This window comes from Argopecten irradians, chromosome 15, assembly GCF_041381155.1.
Source record: "Argopecten irradians isolate NY chromosome 15, Ai_NY, whole genome shotgun sequence".
Classification (NCBI taxonomy): Eukaryota; Metazoa; Mollusca; class Bivalvia; order Pectinida; family Pectinidae; genus Argopecten; species Argopecten irradians.
In genome coordinates this window covers 27,731,787-27,749,843 of record NC_091148.1, presented here as the reverse complement: position 1 = coordinate 27,749,843, position 18,057 = coordinate 27,731,787, and the positions used below count along the sequence as shown (strand labels likewise).

The following is an 18,057-nucleotide window of genomic DNA, read 5'->3' as shown; positions in this document are numbered from 1 at the left end:
GTATACCTCTTGATTTAGATCAATATTCGTTCATCGATCCGAACATGAGAAATATAATCATTCTTGATGATTTAATGTCAACGATGATCATTTTGAGACTGTTGTTTTGGTGGAGTGTGGTGGAGTGATATGTGGTGGTAGTGTTGGCCATGTTGGTGGTGTTGGTGGAATGATATTTGGTGGTGGTGGTGGTGGATACGCATGTGTGATTTGTGGATATGGTCGCGATCGACTGCCTCCGTGAATGGTTGTCATGTGTCTGGAGAGAGCATCTCTGCGTGAGAAACTTTTGTTACACTCTGAGCACGATATGGACTGCGTGGCCGATGAATAAAAACTGAAGACAGAGTCGTAATGCTCTGTATTTTATAGGCTTTGCAAGTCGCTATCTTTGATCCAACTAATAAATTTCTTAGGATAGCCGAGCCATTTCACGTAAACTTCTTTTATTCCATTTCTCTTACGTCGTTTCAAAATTTTCTCCACCTTAAACAGATCATCTCTCCCTTTACTAACCTTTTATAGCTCGCTATTGTAGAATGTTCCTGTTATTGGATCTCCATCATAGTCTATGATTTTGTAGATAGGTATACATTGACGTTAGTATCGTGTTTTAATAGCTAACACTTCCTCTGTTCATTTTTGCTTGTAATCTCCTTGAAAAGTTCGTCTTGTGCTCGAAATAAGCACCACATCACCTACTTTGTACTTGAAAGGCTTTGTAATTGTCTTTCTGCTCACCCTTCGTGGCATATAAGTGTTTCCATAGGAGTGCTGCGTTCGACTTTACGATATCATCAGGAGATTTCCCATCTAAAGCGCTGTGAGGTCGGTCATTGTAGTTCCTGACAATGTGCTGTAAAACGTCCAAGTAGTGGTGAGTCCGATTGTGAGTGAAATAGCGGTACATTAGCGTTTTCAATGTTCTGATTACTCTTTCGGCATAGTTTGCGTTTGTAGGGTTATGGGTGACATAATGTTGAACTCCTTGTTTGTCTGGAAACTGTTTGACCCATCTATTTTGCCATTCGCTACCTGGGTCTGATCTCGCCTCTTCTGGTTTTCTTCATTGACTGAATATTGTTTTTAATGATGTCTATGATGGACTCGTGATGTTTATTTTTCAATGGAACCACTCATAAATGACGTGAAAACACGCCAATGGCAACAAATAAACATCGCACTCCATCGTTTTCTTTTGCAAGGTTGGACACATCGGCAAGGTCTACGTCCCATAAGTCATCAATACCCCGAGATATTACTTTCCTAGTTTTAAACTTGTATCGCAGTGGACGCTGTAAGCTATAGGCGTCGATGTCCTGAAGGAAGCGACATATGGCATGAAGACCAACCTTGTATTTTCGCTTCTTTCTTAGATACTTGTACATCTATTCTGCATGGTCCTGCATAACTAATTGGGTTATTTAAGTCAAAGTAGATGCCTTTCAAGTGATCCTTCCAACTCGTGATTGAGAAATGAAAATAGAGTAAATGAAAGGTTTTATATTACATGACATAGTACTTCTTGTGCCATAAAAAAAATAACCATGATGAAATCGCAGCCAAGAATGATTACAATAAGGTTGACGCAATGCACATAAAAATAAGACCGGTCCCTCCACATATGTAAATAAGATGATCTCAATAAAGGTCATCCTCCCTCAGGAAATTTCTATGAAAGGCTAAGCGGTCAGTCCCTCATCCCGCACTGATCACTCATCAATCCATCCCGACAGGCAGGCATGTATACAAATGTATGTTGGTGAATCGCCGTGAAATATCCTTGTGTCGATCGATGGGGAAGTTATATTGCCAGCAAGGAGGGCGAGACGTCGGAGACTTAATCTGTGTCCATAGAAAGGCCGTTATATTGGTCGCCCATTATTGTGTATAATTCGCTGTGTATTTGCATACGCCTGTACGCTTTGAGTTTTAAAATCCAACTGATAGGTATACAATACCTTTTATTACTTACATAAGGGCAACGCAAACACCAAGAGCGACTAAAAATAACCATGATGAAAGCAGGCAGGTCTCGACTTGTTAGGAGGATTACAATAGGGCTGACGCAATGCACAATGCAATAAATAGCACAGGTCCCTCCGCATATGTAAATGACATCTCAATAAAGGTAATCCCCTCTCTGGAAATTCGATCCTATGAAAGGTCAAGGGGTCAGTCCCTCATCTCTCACTGGTCCCTCACCAATTCATCCCGTCAAGTAAGGATTTACTATATATATATATATAGAGGGAGGGACTGGGGTAACGCAGAACTCTCATTTCCTATTCAATTTTTCCCGTTATGTTAAGTGTTTTAAATATTGAATAATAACACAAATAAAAGGTAAGTGGGGACTCGTAGTCATACTCGTAGTCATATACAGATATAATACTGTCATCAAAGATGTAAAATTTAAACAAATTCTTTGAATGATCTCTTGATAAAATCAAACATTTTTTTACGTAGACGTACTTCGCATGGTTTCAGTCCAAGGGATTACATCCATGCAGTAACCTTTCAACTCTTATTTAAATGTCACAAAAGAAAAATTCAAATTGCAAAACAATATCATCATATCATTGTTTAATTTCCATATTCTGCCCAATCAAAAGGTTAAGCTTCCGCGTAGCCCACTTAGGTTTTTGCGAAGCTAATACTTTTTTATCTTTATTTGTGTGATTTACACAGTACACATACCAAAAAATGTAGGTTTCAGATCGAATGTTAAAAAGACTAAAAAAGTAAACTCTAGGTTAATTTGAAATCTCTTTGTTCTATTCAATTCGTTTTGTTTTCATGCCTTGACAAAACAAAACAAACAAACAAAACAGCTAACACCATAATTACAAGGAACGATATAACTTATATTTTCTCACCTGTTTTTAATCGAACGCGCCATTTAAACCGTAATCTATGGAACGCTTGTAATGTACGAGCTACAACAGAGGGTAGTCATGGTATTTATATAAATATATTCTAACCGGGCATTCAGCCAGGTAAGGCATGCACTTTTAAATTCATACTTATCGTAAATTTATGTTTATAAAACCAAGTTACACTTTATAGGCACTTCATGTAAAATACCTGTGCGTGTGTGTTAAGTATATGACCGAGACGTTAACGTTACCAGCTGATCTCACCTACTTGTAACGTGTAATAATATTTAATGTTTATGTTTACATCGACACGTTGACATACTAGACCACACACCTACATATATTTATCCAATTAAGGCTTCGGACATACATGCCAAAGTGTTTACATGATTGTCTAGTTTCATATGAAACAATTATTACTCGTTCAATGTAGACTATGCAAATACCTGTATAAATAATTATATATATACTATGAAATAATTATATGATTCATCAGCCTGTGACAGGTTGTGTATGCTGCATATACTGTATTGGTCACAATCCAGCATTTGAGTAACAGTTACCCATTCAGTGATTTTCTTACTAAATAATTTCAAATAAATTTACCTTTTGAATATGGGGAAAAAACACTATATGTTGACATTTCATCTTTCTTTAATCATGTATATTTTAGAGAGTTTTCTTCACTTGGGAAAATATTTACATAAAATTGGGAAAATTCAACAAAATTTCTCCAGGAGAAGGGATCTTTATTTGGTCCCCAAAAAAACCCCTCACTACCATTACCTATACATTGACCTACGCTGTACCTATATATACAGTAGCTATATATAAAGGCAGATGTGTACCGTTCATGTGAGTCTCATTGGACGATGTTTTTTCTGTGTTAATAATAAGCCAGCTTGTAGTGATCCATTAAGATATTACTAATTATATTATGATTTATTTTACATTTTTGTATATTCATATTTGTATTGAGTTTGCATCAGGTAAAAATGTAATATTAATTTTAAGAGAAAACATCAGTTTAAGAAATATTAATATTTGTCTAGGTATGCGTCTATAACGAAAAATGTAATGAAATAATTCATTTTCAATTATTTGTTATTTTACAGTTGATACATTGAAATGAAAACATATGGGGTGTGGGTCATCGTCCGCCAACACTGCTGTGGTAGCCGCATCAAGTTCTAACTTAAAAGTGAATGGTCAAATTACAGAAAAAGTTAATCCAACAAAAAGTGTAGATCCGGCAATTAACGATACTGCAGTCATAAGTGACACAAAGCCTGAGACAAAATTAAAGCAGGAGGGAAATGATAATTCTGTGCCAAGTAAAGTGGAAGCCGAAGGTGTGAGTTCTGGTCAAAATTTACATCTAACAAATAAGGATAGTGACCAAATTGATAAAAAACTAGCCATGTATCAGGGAGTAAACAATGATATTCAACAAGAAAATCAAGATAAAGAGAAAATGGCAGATAAAATTGGAGCAGATGATGAGAAAAATCAAGATGATTCAGCTGAAAAAGAAAAAAAGAAAAAAGAAAAACTTACAGAAGAAGAAACGAATGCATTGATTCAAAAGACGTTTGAGGATGGTAAACGGACCTGGGGTCCGCTTTGTGACAAGAGTCTTTTGGTGCACGCTGAAACAGGCAAGGTGAATCCAACATACCGACGGATATCAAATAACACATTCCTGTATCACTTCCGGTTAAGAGGCTGTCCGGTGAAAGTACAGGCACAATTTAAAAGTGACTATTATAGCCTGATGGTGGCAGAAAATGCTGTGTCCAAGTTTTGTGATATGGTGGTGCATATACTGAAGCAGGGTTACGAAAATGAGGATGGCACCTTGGATATGGAGATGTGCACTCCACTGATGAATACATTCGGGGTATTGACAAATTTTTCGGACAATCAGATAGCAAGGGCCGACATACTTGTGGATCATCCTGATTTTCTTGATTGTCTAGCAGATGGCTTGAATAAATGGGCAAAGCCACACATCAGTGGAGAAAAGTTAAGTGTAAGTATCTAAAACATTGATAATTAATTTAGATTTAATATTCTAGTTGGAGTATCTAGGTAATTGTGGCAAAAAGACAAATGATAGGTGTAAGTTTATTTTCGGTATTTGTATATTGCAGAGTTATCTGCCCTTTCGGGTAGATATTGATTGTGACGTCATGTGTTTACGAGCGTAACGTCATATGTTTCAGAGAAATCAATGTGAATTGTGCTCACAAAATAATGACGTAACAATTGATACCTACCTGCAAGGGAGCTAACTCTGTAATATGCGAAGACAGAATAATAGACTTAAGGGCCTATCTTGCTGCAATACACATTAATGCTGATAAATAAAAGGCTCGATCTGTTTGATATTTATAATGATCAAACCACATTTTGAGTGACGGCTAATGATTTATTTACTGTTAAACATTCGTCATATATATATACTTTTGTAAATTGGGTGGATCTGTGTACCTTGTACATATATATACACAACATTGCTAAATACGGTCTCTGTCACTCTTCTAATGTAACATACATCATTGGGCCAGTCTAAGCTAGCGATTATCATGCCAGAGACCCATGTTCGATTCCTCAGGTCGCAGCAATGTCATGACAGGAATGTGTATCATATTCACTGATCTTCTTACTTTGATAAACTAAATCCTTTTATTCTTTGTTTTTAAGGCGAATCATAGTAAAATTGTCATTGGAAGCCCATTGGCTATCCTGCACAACATCGCCATGCAAGACCAAAACACTGAAAAGCTACATAGGAAAGGCTTTGTGGAGGTTGTGAAACCCTACCTTAATTCATCAAAAGAGACATATCGACTTTTCGCTCTTGCCACGTTGGCCGACATTGTCAATGAAGAGGAGAGCGAGATCCTGCGGGCGGACGTGGGGGTGATGAAGTTCCTAAAGAACAGTCTGACAAAAGTAATGGAGGAGAAAAATAGAAGAATATTTGGCTGGAGTCCGCAAGAACTAGCTAGAAGTATGTCTAATTTAACACTTATGAACCATGACTAGATTTCAGTATTTTCACATGTTTTAAATTTTCCATGAAAATATCTTTCGAAGGCATGAAGGGTGTGAAGGTAAAAGGGATGAATCAAGTGTTGTTTATTGTCATTTGGTATCAGACATATGCAAATCATTTATATTATTTATTTGCTTTATATTTGTCCATTTCATTATAATTTGTCTGTTTGCCTGAAAAGGCTATTATCTGGAAGTATGTTTCAGTGGAATTGCACTATAGAAAATCCTGTTCTCACAAGAAAAAACACAGTATCCCAAACCATTCACCCACTCACCTCATGTACAAACAAATTAAAGGGGGATAATTTATGATTATTTATTAGGTATTTTATCATATATATGCAGAATAATGTACTAAATTACTAACTAAAACTTTTATTTATTTTTTCTAGCGGTAAAACGGATTGCGAGGAATGATAACAACAAACGAGTTCTATTTGAACAAGGAGTAACTGTTCCATTGGTGCAGCTGGCCGATGGTGAGGATGTCGAAGAACAGCGAGGTATGTATTATACATATGTATTATATCAGACGGAAATTGGCTAACATCCTGGTTAGGAAAATCTGTAACCGAATAGTAGGACTTGTATACATTTGTCCGCTTTAATGGAGTATGTGAGAGTGAGAGTTTTAGTGAGTGAGAGAGAGAGAGATTGGGAGAAGGTGAGTGAGGGTGATAAGGTGAGTGCATGTGAGAGGGTGAGTGCATGTGAGAAGGTGAGTGTGTGTGAGAGGATGAATGCATGTGAGAAGGTGAATGCGTGTGAGAGGGTGAGTGAGTGTGAGAGGGTGAGTGCATGTGACAGGGTTAGTGATTGTGAGAGGGTGAGTAAGTGTGAGAAGGTGAGTGAATGTGAGATGGTGAGTGATTGTGAGAGGGTAAGTGAGTGTGAGAGGGTGAGTAAGTGTGAGAGGGTGAGTGAGTGTGAGAAGGTGAGTGATTGTTAGATGTTGAATGAGTGTGAGAGGGTGAGTGATTGTTAGAGGGTAAGTGAGTGTGAGAGGGTGAGTGCATGTCAGAAGGTGAGTGAAAGTGGGAGAATGAGTGTTAGATGGTGGGTGAGTTAGAGAGGGAAATTAAGTGTGGATGTGAGGGGGGTTAGTGAGAGAGAGTGTGTGAGAGGGTGAGTGAGTGTGAGAGGGTGAGTAAGTGTGAGAGGATGAGTGAGTGTGAGAGGGTGAGTAAGCGTGAGAGGGTGAGTGAGTGTGAAGGGTAAGTGAAAGTGAAAGGGTGAGTGAGTGTGAAAGGGTAAGTGAGTGTGAAAGGGTGAGTGCGAGGGGATGAGTGAGTGTGAGAAGGTAAATATGTGTGAGTGTGAGAAGGTGTGTGAGAGTGAGTTAGGGTGAGTGAGTGTGAGAGAGTGAGTAAGTGTGAGAGAGTGGGTGAGTGTGAGAGGTTGAGTGAGTGTGAGTGAGTGTGAGAAGGTAAATGTGTGAGTGTGAGAAGGTGTGTGAGTGTGAGAGAGTGAGTTAGGGTGAGTGAGTGTGAGAGGGGTGAGTAAGTGTGAAGGGTAAGTGAAAGTGAAAGGGTGAGTGTGAGTGTGAGAGGGTAAGTGAGTGTGAAAGGGTGAGTGTGAGGGGATGAGTGAGTGTGAGAAGGTAAATATGTGTGAGTGTGAGAAGGTGTGTGAGTATGAGAGAGTGAGTTAGGGTGAGTGAGTGTTAGAGGGTGAGTAAGTGTGAGAGAGTAGGTGAGTGTGAGAGGTTGAGTGAGTGTAAGAAGGTAAATGTGTGAGTGTGAGAAGGTGTGTGAGTGTGAGAGAGTGAGTGTGTGTGATAGGGAAGGTTAATGAGTAGGTGTCATACATACTTCTGACATCCTTACTTTATAGTGGATCCTACTTTACTCTTTTTTTGTGACATGTCTGGTCTGTTCAATTAAATACCACACAGGGGAGTTGTTTTTATAATCATACATTTCATGAACAATACTGGCACATCGTTTAGGATAAAAAACATTGCCTTCAGAAATTAATCCTGATTCAAATGTTTGTCCATTGTTGGTGCCTGTGAACTTTCATTTGACAACATTAACCAATGTTTTCTTTCTTTAGAGACTGTTGGTGCCCTGTGGACGCTGTCCTTTGACAACATTAACCAATGATTTCTTTCTTTAGAGACTGTTGGTGCCCTGTGGACGCTGTCCTTTGACAACATTAACCAATGATTTCTTTCTTTAGAGGCTGTTGGTGCCCTGTGGACGCTGTCCTTTGACAACATTAACCAATGATTTCTTTCTTTAGAGGCTGTTGGTGCCCTGTGGACGCTGTCCTTTGACAACATTAACCAATGATTTCTTTCCTTAGAGGCTGTTGGTGCGCTGTGGACGCTGTCCTTTGACAACATTAACCAATGATTTCTTCCCTTAGAGGCTGTTGGTGCGCTGTGGACGCTGTCCTTTGACAAGCAGAACCAGGAAGATATGATTCTGGATAATGATTGTACAGCTATAGATACCTTTATACGACTGCAGCATTCACCGGACAAGGAAGTGAGAAAAATCTGCAATGGCGCACTGTGGACGATGAGAGAAAAATTGGCACAGTCAGAGCGCTACAAAGACGTAGGTAAGTTGATTTTCTATTTATACATTGCCATTCCAATATGGAGGTTGCCAGATCAGCAATCACGTCTGTAAAAGACCACTCTCTTGAAATTTCACTTCCTGAAATGACCATTAATACAAATGCGACCTGCCAGTTGGCACTCATCAGTTTATAAACTGCCATAGACATCATTATCATTGTGATGTCATAATTGTCGTGCCAGCATTCAATGAATATGTCTGTTCAAGTTTTACAAGTTTTTTATTTCATCCAAATGCATAACAAGCATATAGGGAACAGTACAATTATTATCATCATAATATGACATACAATGTATACAAGCATAAGATGGCGGAGGACAATATTTCAGTATTTCAATATACTAATAAGCTACATATGTATAAAAGACGTGATCACAACAGAACCCACATTGATGCTGACGGCAAATAAAAAGCAATTTTATCATTTAATTAATTGTGAGCAGAGTTTTTCTTTTCTCTGTTGCATGAAACAAAAAGTTACCCAACATATTCAAAATTTTAACATCTTTACTAGAGATTAATTCTATAAACTTGTGCACGCTTGGTCTATGATAAAAATATCTGTTAATGTAATTTTCTCTTAATTCAGAATATGCCGGACAGAGAAGAACAAAATGTACTTCATCTTCGACGTCATTTTTATCACATAATGATTGATTTCTAGATATATTATTATAACGTCCGGATTCGATATTAAGACTATGACATTGCATACGGAATTGGCTAAAAACTTCTTGAATTTATGATTTACAGGCTTAATTAAATAGAACTGTGTACAAAATTTATCAACAATATGTTTATACAAATAACATTTAGGAGATACATCAAACGCACTATATAATTCTTGAACAAAAACATCATTAATACGTTGGTGGTATATTTGCAAAAAAATATTTTCATTTAAAACACATTGATATGGCTGTTCCGTCTTTGACGATAATGGATTATTTATTCAGTATAGATGCAAAATCTCTTAGGATTTTATCATAAAATTACTATCAGATATAGATATAAACAATGAACTTCTTTCAGTTGGCATTCATTTCCTATATGAATGCCAGCTGTACAGAGTCAAATTCTACATGGAGTTTTATGCCTCTGTCCAGTTGGCTATGAATGGCAACTGGAAGACGTTCAATGCTTAAATAGATACCATTGTTGCTTGGGAGGTCTTTATAGACAAATTTGACTGCAGTCAAATGGTGTACAACATGGTTTGAGTACAACTCCTCCTAGCATTAGTAGTCCCATCGTCTGTGACTGTAGTTATATTATTGAGGTGACTTTTCAATGTCGCTGAGACCAGAAGTTGGGACAATTCCTTCTCAAACCATGTAATATTGCTATTTGAAATATGTCATGTTTAAGTGATCATTCAAGAGTATGTGTGTTATAACATTCTTATCTGTCTTTTTTAAACTTGTAAAATAACAATGGATTACAGGCAATATGCAGTATCACTTTATTTCTGTTTGCTGGGTGTAAATAATCTTAGGACTACATTCAGTAATAAGACCTCTCCCCATTAAATCCACCACCTATCAAATCTGGGGTGGAGGCTTATCGCTGATAGACTATGGTATCAAGTTAGGCATTAAATACAATTTACAATCATTTAAAAAAAATAAATGGAATTTATATACAATTTATTCATAACAAAGAAACCTGAAACGCTATCTATATATGTATATATAAGTTGTGCAACATAAAATGTCAACTGACTATTGTTTGCTATTAGTCATCTTTTCTTCACTTAAGCATTGAAATCACTATTTTTTAATTTCATCATAAACCGAAAATAAATAAAAACCAGTGAAATCAGTGCTTATGATTAATTTTATAATCCATTTGGTAAAATAAAGTAAGTTTAAAAGTAGAGTGCTAGTGATTTTCCAAGGGATTCTTTTTCCAAATCAATATGCAACGTCAATGTTTCTATTGTGACGTCGCGCCGTTCTCATATTTGTTTTCATAGTAGTATGCAAAAAAAAAAAAAAAAAAAAAAAAACATAGAGGCCAATCCAAAAGCCAGAATGAAAAACAAACAAAATCAATTATTGATATTTTTAGGTCATCTGACCTGAAGGGTCAGGATGACCTATAGCCATCATGCTTCGTCCGTCGTCGTGCGCCGTGCGCCATGCGCCGTCCGTAAACTTTTCACATTTCAATCTTCTTCTCAGGTTTGACCAGTGGGATTGAGCTGAAACTTACCTGAAATGATCCTGAGATGGTCCTGACCAAGTGTTCTTATTTTTCGGGTCGATCCGAAATCCAAGATGGCCGCCACAGCCGCCATCTTGAAAACACATTTTGAACTTCTTCTCAAGTTCTACCGATGCGATTTAGCTGAAACTTGCATGAAATGATCCTGACATGGTCCCGACAAAGTGTTGTTATTTTTCGGGTCAATCCAAAATCCAAGATGGCCGCCACAGCCGCCATCTTGAAAACACATTTTGAACTTCTTCTCAAGTTCTACCCATGCGATTTGGCTGAAACTTGCATGAAATGATCCTGACATGGTCCGGACAAAGTGTTGTTATTTTTCGGGTTGATCTAAAATCCAAAATGGCCGCCACAGCCGCCATCTTGAAAACACATTTTGAACTTCTTTTCAAGATCTATCGGTACGATTTGGCTGAAACTTGCATGAAATGATCCTGACATGGTCCTGACAAAATGTTGTTACATCTCTGGTTGATCCCAAATCGAAGACGGCTACCATTACACGATATCTAATTAATTTCCTATATGATTATTGCCAAGGTAATCAGATGACCGTTAAGGCCCTTGGGCCTCTTGTTTGTATTATAATAGTTAATAATAAATGTTAACTTATTTCCAAATTTACTAAAATTGACATTGTATATCAGGTTGAATTTCTTGTCACCAGGTTTAAAGTTCTCGACACCCAAGTCTAGCCCAGAACACTTCTCCAAAAAGGGTGTCAGCTATGAATCTGAGAAGTCGAAGGGTCACATCATGATCAGCTACCAGTGGGGACACCAGGAGATGTTAAAAAAGATCCGAGACGGTCTCCGTGCTAACGGGTTCAAAGTGTGGATGGACATCGATGACATGGAGGGATCCACATTAGACGCCATGGCACGTGCTGTGGAAAACGCTGAGGTCATTCTGGTCTGCTTCTCACAGAAATACAAAGATAGCGACAACTGTAGAGCTGGTGAGTCAATGCCCAGTGTACATAGATTGATTTGAACCATCATGTCACATCTCCCGTCTAATTCCCCTCCATATTAAAATAACTCTCGAAGTTGATATTTGTGATGTTCAAGATTTTAGCAGGGAAATAAATAATAGAACGACACAAAATTACTCACTAATTAGATAACCACTTGAACATTCTTTTTCGGGTATCTTTTGCACCTTTTACTTAATTTTGTCTCTTCTGTCAAAACCTATGTTTATAGAAGGATGATGATGATGTATGTTCTAGTCTTACATAGGGATGTTGCTGTTTTGAAAGTAATTTTGACCTGACTTCATCTTAAAAAATACCCCAATTTTCAAATAATTAAATCGGGTAATTATCAAAATCAGAATTGACGGGTATATTTTTTTTCTTTTTTTTTGCTAGGGAGATTAAAACAGATATGTGCTGCGTTACAATTAATTGTCACCAGGCTATGTACAGCTCACCATTTGCTGTTTCTATCAATGTTCTAACAATATTTGTTCATGATACTTTCCAGAGGCAGAATACGCCTTCCAAAAGAAGAAAAAGATAATTCCACTGAAAATGGAGATGAACTATCACCCTGATGGTTGGCTCGGGTTTATCTGTGGTGCTAAGCTGTTCTTCGACTTTGGAGGAAAATATTCATTTGAGTCCCGCATGGAGGGTCTAGTGAAGGAAATATCCTCTAAGATTAGCAGGGACATGGTGGACAGTGTAATTATTCCAGAATCTGCCTCTAATGTTGACATTGCTCCGGTAAGTGTGATGAAGTAGAGTACAGTATAACATGAAATATTCGGAATATTAATTAATAAATAATTATTCTTGTGTCCTTTATCTCCCGGTTAGGAGATTTGATGTTGTTTTGAATTTTCATGGTTAGCCAATGAAGCAATATTGACAAAATATCATATAAACAGAATTTATGACTTAGTTGTTTTGGTGTTGCCTGGGATGAAATGTGACACATGTAGGTATCACTATGTCCTCGTCGGTGTTGATGTCGGCGGTAGCGTCCGGAAAACAGTTCCTGTGCAATATAACTGAAGTATTTATTGTCCGATTTTAACCAAACATGGTTTATTGCTTTATATCAATGAGATCTCGGATGAGTTCGATACTGGTCAAAATTCATCAATACATTTATTTTCAAGAGTTATGGGACTTTGAAATCATCAAAACAGATAAATCCATGATTTCCACTTGATAACTTAAGTATTTATTGTCTGATTTTAACCAAATATTGTGTATTGCTTGCTATCAATGGGATCTAGGACGGGTTTGATACTGGTCAAGTTACGGGACTTGATAACTTCATTTAGTTATTAACAATATTTTCAACTGTAAATAAGTATTTTTGTTATGTTTTAAACTGCTGTGCAGGCGACACATCTACATTGTATTTCCGTGGAATTATTGTCGTATTCACAGAATTCACTGCAACCACAGAAACGATGAAACATTATACACAAATATTAACATTTCATGTTATTGATGTCGTGTAACAGTTGGATATTTTTATATCAGTTTGGATATACACAAAAACTATATGAAGTTGCCACAAAAATAGGATATTGGATGTTAGTTCATTTCTGTTAGTTTATATCAGTTACTATACTAGTCCGCTAAACCTGCCTGTATTATTAGGCTTTTTGATTTTTTTTTGCCTAATATATATATTAGGAAAAAAAACCCAAAAAATTTAAAAAGCCTAATAATATAGGCAGGTTTAGCGGACTATTACTGTACATGCCACCTGCTTTATTAGTACAATCAAAACAGTGGGCCCGGAGCCTCAGTATCAACTGGAGGCAGGGTGAGAATAGTGTATCTGTTACCAGATCACATGGAGCCATACACCTTTTCACATCCCGTTAGAACTCCCCTTCAAAAAATTAACGTTTGTATTTTAAATACATTATTTTTTTTCCAAAGTAAACATTATTTTTTTTCGAAGTAAACTATCCTGCCCAGTAAAATTGCTGAGTGAATTTGTGACTCACATTTTGGTCCTATTCTTACTACGAATTGTACAGAATATCTTCTTTACTCATTATGCAAAATGAAAAGATATTCAGCAAAATGTTCAGCAAAAATTGTATCAAAATTCGGGTCACATGCAAATTCACTCAGTTTCTTTTTGACAGGATAATTTATTCTGAAAACATATTGTGTTTGAGAATGCAGATTTCTTGATTTAATTGTTATTTTTATCCTGTATTAATACTGCATAATTTGTCAAAACTGACCCATGTCTAATCGCGATCCATATGCATGTAATTCTTTGACATTTTTACTTAATTTTAAAGGAAATAAAAATTGTATTAACCCGGAAACCTGGCCAAGTACGCCGTTATTTCCTGTGATGATGTCTGGTTTAGACAAGTCCTACTGTATGTCAATCCCAGTCTGTGTTGGCCAGATACGCTGTTAATTCCTGTGATGTCTGGTTTATACAAGTCCTCTACTACTGTATGTCAATCCCAGTCTATGTTGGCCAGATACGCTGTTAATTCCTGTGATGTCTGGTTTATACAAGTCCTACTGTATGTCAATCCCAGTCTATGTTGGCCAAGTACGCTGTTAATTCCTGTGATGTCTGGTTTATACAAGTCCTACTGTATGTCAATCCCAGTCTATGTTGGCCAAGTACGCTGTTAGTTCTTGTGATGTCTGGTTTATACAAGTCCTACTGTATGTCAATCCCAGTCTATGTTGGCCAGATACGCTGTTAATTCCTGTGATGTCTGGTTTATACAAGTCCTACTGTATGTCAATCCCAGTCTATGTTGGCCAAGTACGCTGTTAGTTCTTGTGATGTCTGATTTAGACAAGTCCTACTGTATGTCAATCCCGGTCTGTGTTGATTAAGTACGCTGTTAGTTTCTGTGACGTCTGATTTAGACAAGTCCTACTGTATGTCAAATAGCTGTTAGTTACTGTGACGTCTGATTTAGACAAGTCCTACTGTATGTCAATCCCGGTCTGTGTTGATTAAGTACGCTGTTAGTTACTGTGACGTCTGATTTAGACAAGTCCTACTGTATGTCAATCCCAGTCTATGTTGGCCAAGTTACGTGACTCTGTTAGGTTCTTGTGATGTCTGGTTTTTATACAAGTCCTACTGTATGTCAATCCCAGTCTATGTTGGCCAAGTACGCTGTTAGTTACTGTGACGTCTGATTTAGACAAGTCCTACTGTATGTCAAATAGCTGTTAGTTACTGTGACGTCTGGTTTAGACAAGTCCTACTGTATGTCAAATACGCTGTTAGTTCCTGTACGTTGTTAGTTCCTGTGACGTCTGGTTTAGGCAATTCCTACTGTATGTCAATCCCATTCTGTGTTGGCCAAATACGCTGTTAGTTCCTGTGACGTCTGGTTTAGGCAATTCCTACTGTATGTCAAATAGCTGTTAGATACTGTGACGTCTGGTTTAGACAAGTCCTACTGTATGTCAATCCCAGTCTGTGTTGGTAGATCACATATCTACATGTATGTCACTTCAGTACACGATATATAATTATAATAATTATGATGATCAGTAGTATTTATGGTGGCAGTAATTCTCCAATATCCTTTCCAAACCTAAACATTCCTTTTTACCTCTTCTGTTGTTAATGCCAGTAAGGGGCGTGGAATTATAAGCACACTTTTGTTGTTTATGCGATAATGGCAAAGACATATTAAATAAAATTGTGTAAACACACTATCCAGAAATTGTAATACTTTGATGATGAATTTTATTCTTGAAAGCATGAAAAGTCAGTATGTTAGATGATATGAATGTTTGGAGGGATTTTGGAATGTATTTGTATATTCAAGACAAATACTTTTTACTGTTAAATTAATTGCTGTATGTTTGGAATTTGAACAAAATAAATCATAGTCAGGTGTAGTAAGAATGTTGCTTGTTCAGATTGTTCTCATATTAATATGATTTTGCAGAAAATGAAAATATGTTTTTGGCAAAATACTGAATTGTGAAAGAATCCGATCAGTTTCAGTTTCTGTCATCGTTATAAATCATAATCAGCGTTATGTTATTCAAGTGATAATTGCACCTGTCTTATCTTAGATTAAAACCAGCCCATATAAGAAACCTTTAACCACACTCGTCATTAATTATGACATTATATTATTTAACCTTTGACCCCTTCAGGTCGTCAGGGACGAGGTGGTTAATCCTGTATATAGTGCACCACCGCCATCTGGTGGCAGTCACGTCTCCATGGCAACCGTAGAGATGGTGAAGAAATGGAAAGACCGAGATGTTGATAAGTGGATGACAAAACATAGTTTGTCTCCGTAAGTATTAGATCTGTAATTGATTCTAAATTATTGCCAAGCACAAGTCTTCGGTTACTAAGGACATACGACTTGTCTTCATTACTGGTGTTGAACACCCTTTCTAAAATGAATTTAAACCACACAGGTTACTCCAAATCTGCCACATTTACTTAGTAATAGACACAAAATGGTCATACAACTGCCTTCACGTAACTTTAAGTCTAAATCTAGGATTTGTAATTTTGTAGGACGTTAATTGGCACGAAACAATAATAACATTTTATTATTCATTTTCCTGAAAGTTTTTCATACTAGAAATGTATCTATTCATCGAAATAATGAAATCATTTTTGAAGTATTGATCACATGCATACTTAACAGTGCAGAATATCGGTACTTATAGGTATGGAAGCATAATGTTAAAGTTTTTAACCGGAATAAATCTTCTGACTGTGTAATAATATTTTGTTCGTGTTTTGGTGTTGATAGGCAACTAGTGAAGAAGATGACAGGAACAGAAATTGCATTCCTGATGTTACTGAAAACAGAGGTAAGTGTGGGTACAGAACACTTTGGCCGAGTATTTGAAACCTCTATACAAGTCTATAAGAATTGAACATCTGATATCTGGACTTCATTTGAGTTACATTATTATAAGAAATGTTAATAATCTCGGTTATGATCTGAAGCAACCATTTTAATTTTCTTTTTGAACAAGATCCAGTAGTTGCAACTCATACCAGAAGTGTTTTGTTTGTTCTCGAAAATGTGTTCACGATTTTTCACTCGTAAACGTCACTTCGATAATTGGATGATTCATTTTTCCCCATGTTAACCGTGGAGATGATTTGTTTGGAAAATGATTAAAGGGAAAGAATGATTATAATACTATGTACTTTTTTCAATTTTCAGTCACCTGACTTTTTCTACAAGGTCATTACAGACACCTTGAGAATCACTAACCTCCTGACGATTGCACAGTTCAGGTTTGCTCTGGACGACACAAGTCTATAGCAGATGAAAATGAACTATACCAAAAAGGGAAAATATGGTGTAAAATTGAAATTAAGAAAAAAAAGTCAAAAGAAGATGAAAATAAACTTTGCCAGAAAGGGAAAATATGTTGTAAAATTGAAATTAAAAAAGATCAATAGATGAATAACAAATAAACGACACCAGAAACGTAAGATATGATTTCAAACTGAAATTTGAAAAATAAATAACCACAAAGGTCAAAACCTAAGCATGTCACCATACAAAGACTCAATGACGCTAAAATGGTTTTTGATAACGTCTTTGAGAACTGAAACTTACAGCAGGCCGTACATGGTTTTGTCTTGAAGGCAAATAAGCCTCTTTGTTTCAAAATATACTTTTCAATATGTTTTCATTTCATTAGGGGAATTCTAAATGAGTAAATTAGTTTTACAAGAGTTTATAAATGAAAAGTCTTATAATTTAATTTCAATACATTTGAGGAGATGGGTTAATAAGGTTTATTTCATGTTAAATTGATCTTATTTTGACATTATTTATAATGGCATTATAACGTTGATATTGAGATATTGTTCTGTAGAAATATGAGATTTGAGATGAGGGTATTTATCTATTGCATTGTAATATATTATTGATAATAATTGTATTCAATGATGAAAATGTGGAATTTTGATATGGAATGAATCATTTCTTTATACCTTTTATATTACACAATATTTTATAACTTTGGTTAAGATGTCCCGTGGGCCCTCCACCTCTGGGATGCGGGTTCGAATAGTTGCAGTTCTGACCGCTGGTCGGTGGTTTTTCTCCGGTACATACACTACGTACATGTTACAGGACGTCTAGATAGATGGTAATATTCATGCTATTAAAAGCTATGATAAAATGGATAGTTGTGGAATCGCCACGTAAGACACACAAAAAAACCGCACATTTTTACCCGATTGAAATTAATTTATGTTTCGTAGTGTCTGCATGCATTTGCATTTGGCGAACAAATATCACCGTTCGCTGAAGTACCGTGATTCAATCAAATA

The 18,057-nt window shown here is 36.6% G+C and overlaps 1 protein-coding gene across 1 annotated transcript; it reads left to right on the top strand.

Annotated features, from left to right (window-relative positions):
- Positions 1-2,808: 2,808 nt before the first annotated feature.
- On the top strand, positions 2,809-17,673 carry LOC138308816 (uncharacterized). The gene is made up of 10 exons (XM_069249825.1): positions 2,809-2,999; positions 3,995-4,911; positions 5,586-5,895; positions 6,335-6,445; positions 8,313-8,510; positions 11,427-11,717; positions 12,247-12,488; positions 15,894-16,039; positions 16,511-16,571; positions 16,934-17,673. Exons 2-10 carry the CDS (start codon positions 4,018-4,020, stop codon positions 17,033-17,035), a joined length of 2,355 nt encoding a protein of 784 aa, XP_069105926.1. The 5' UTR covers positions 2,809-2,999; positions 3,995-4,017; the 3' UTR covers positions 17,036-17,673.
- The last annotated feature ends 384 nt before the right edge of the window (positions 17,674-18,057 follow it).

Coding starts and splice junctions, on each gene's coding strand:
- LOC138308816 (XM_069249825.1), top strand. CDS start 4,018: ATGGGGTGTGGGTCATCGTCCGCCAACACTGCTGTGGTAGCCGCATCA. Junction 5,896..6,334: donor TCCGCAAGAACTAGCTAGAA/GTATGTCTAATT, acceptor TATTTTTTCTAG/CGGTAAAACGGATTGCGAGG. Junction 8,511..11,426: donor AGAGCGCTACAAAGACGTAG/GTAAGTTGATTT, acceptor TCTTGTCACCAG/GTTTAAAGTTCTCGACACCC.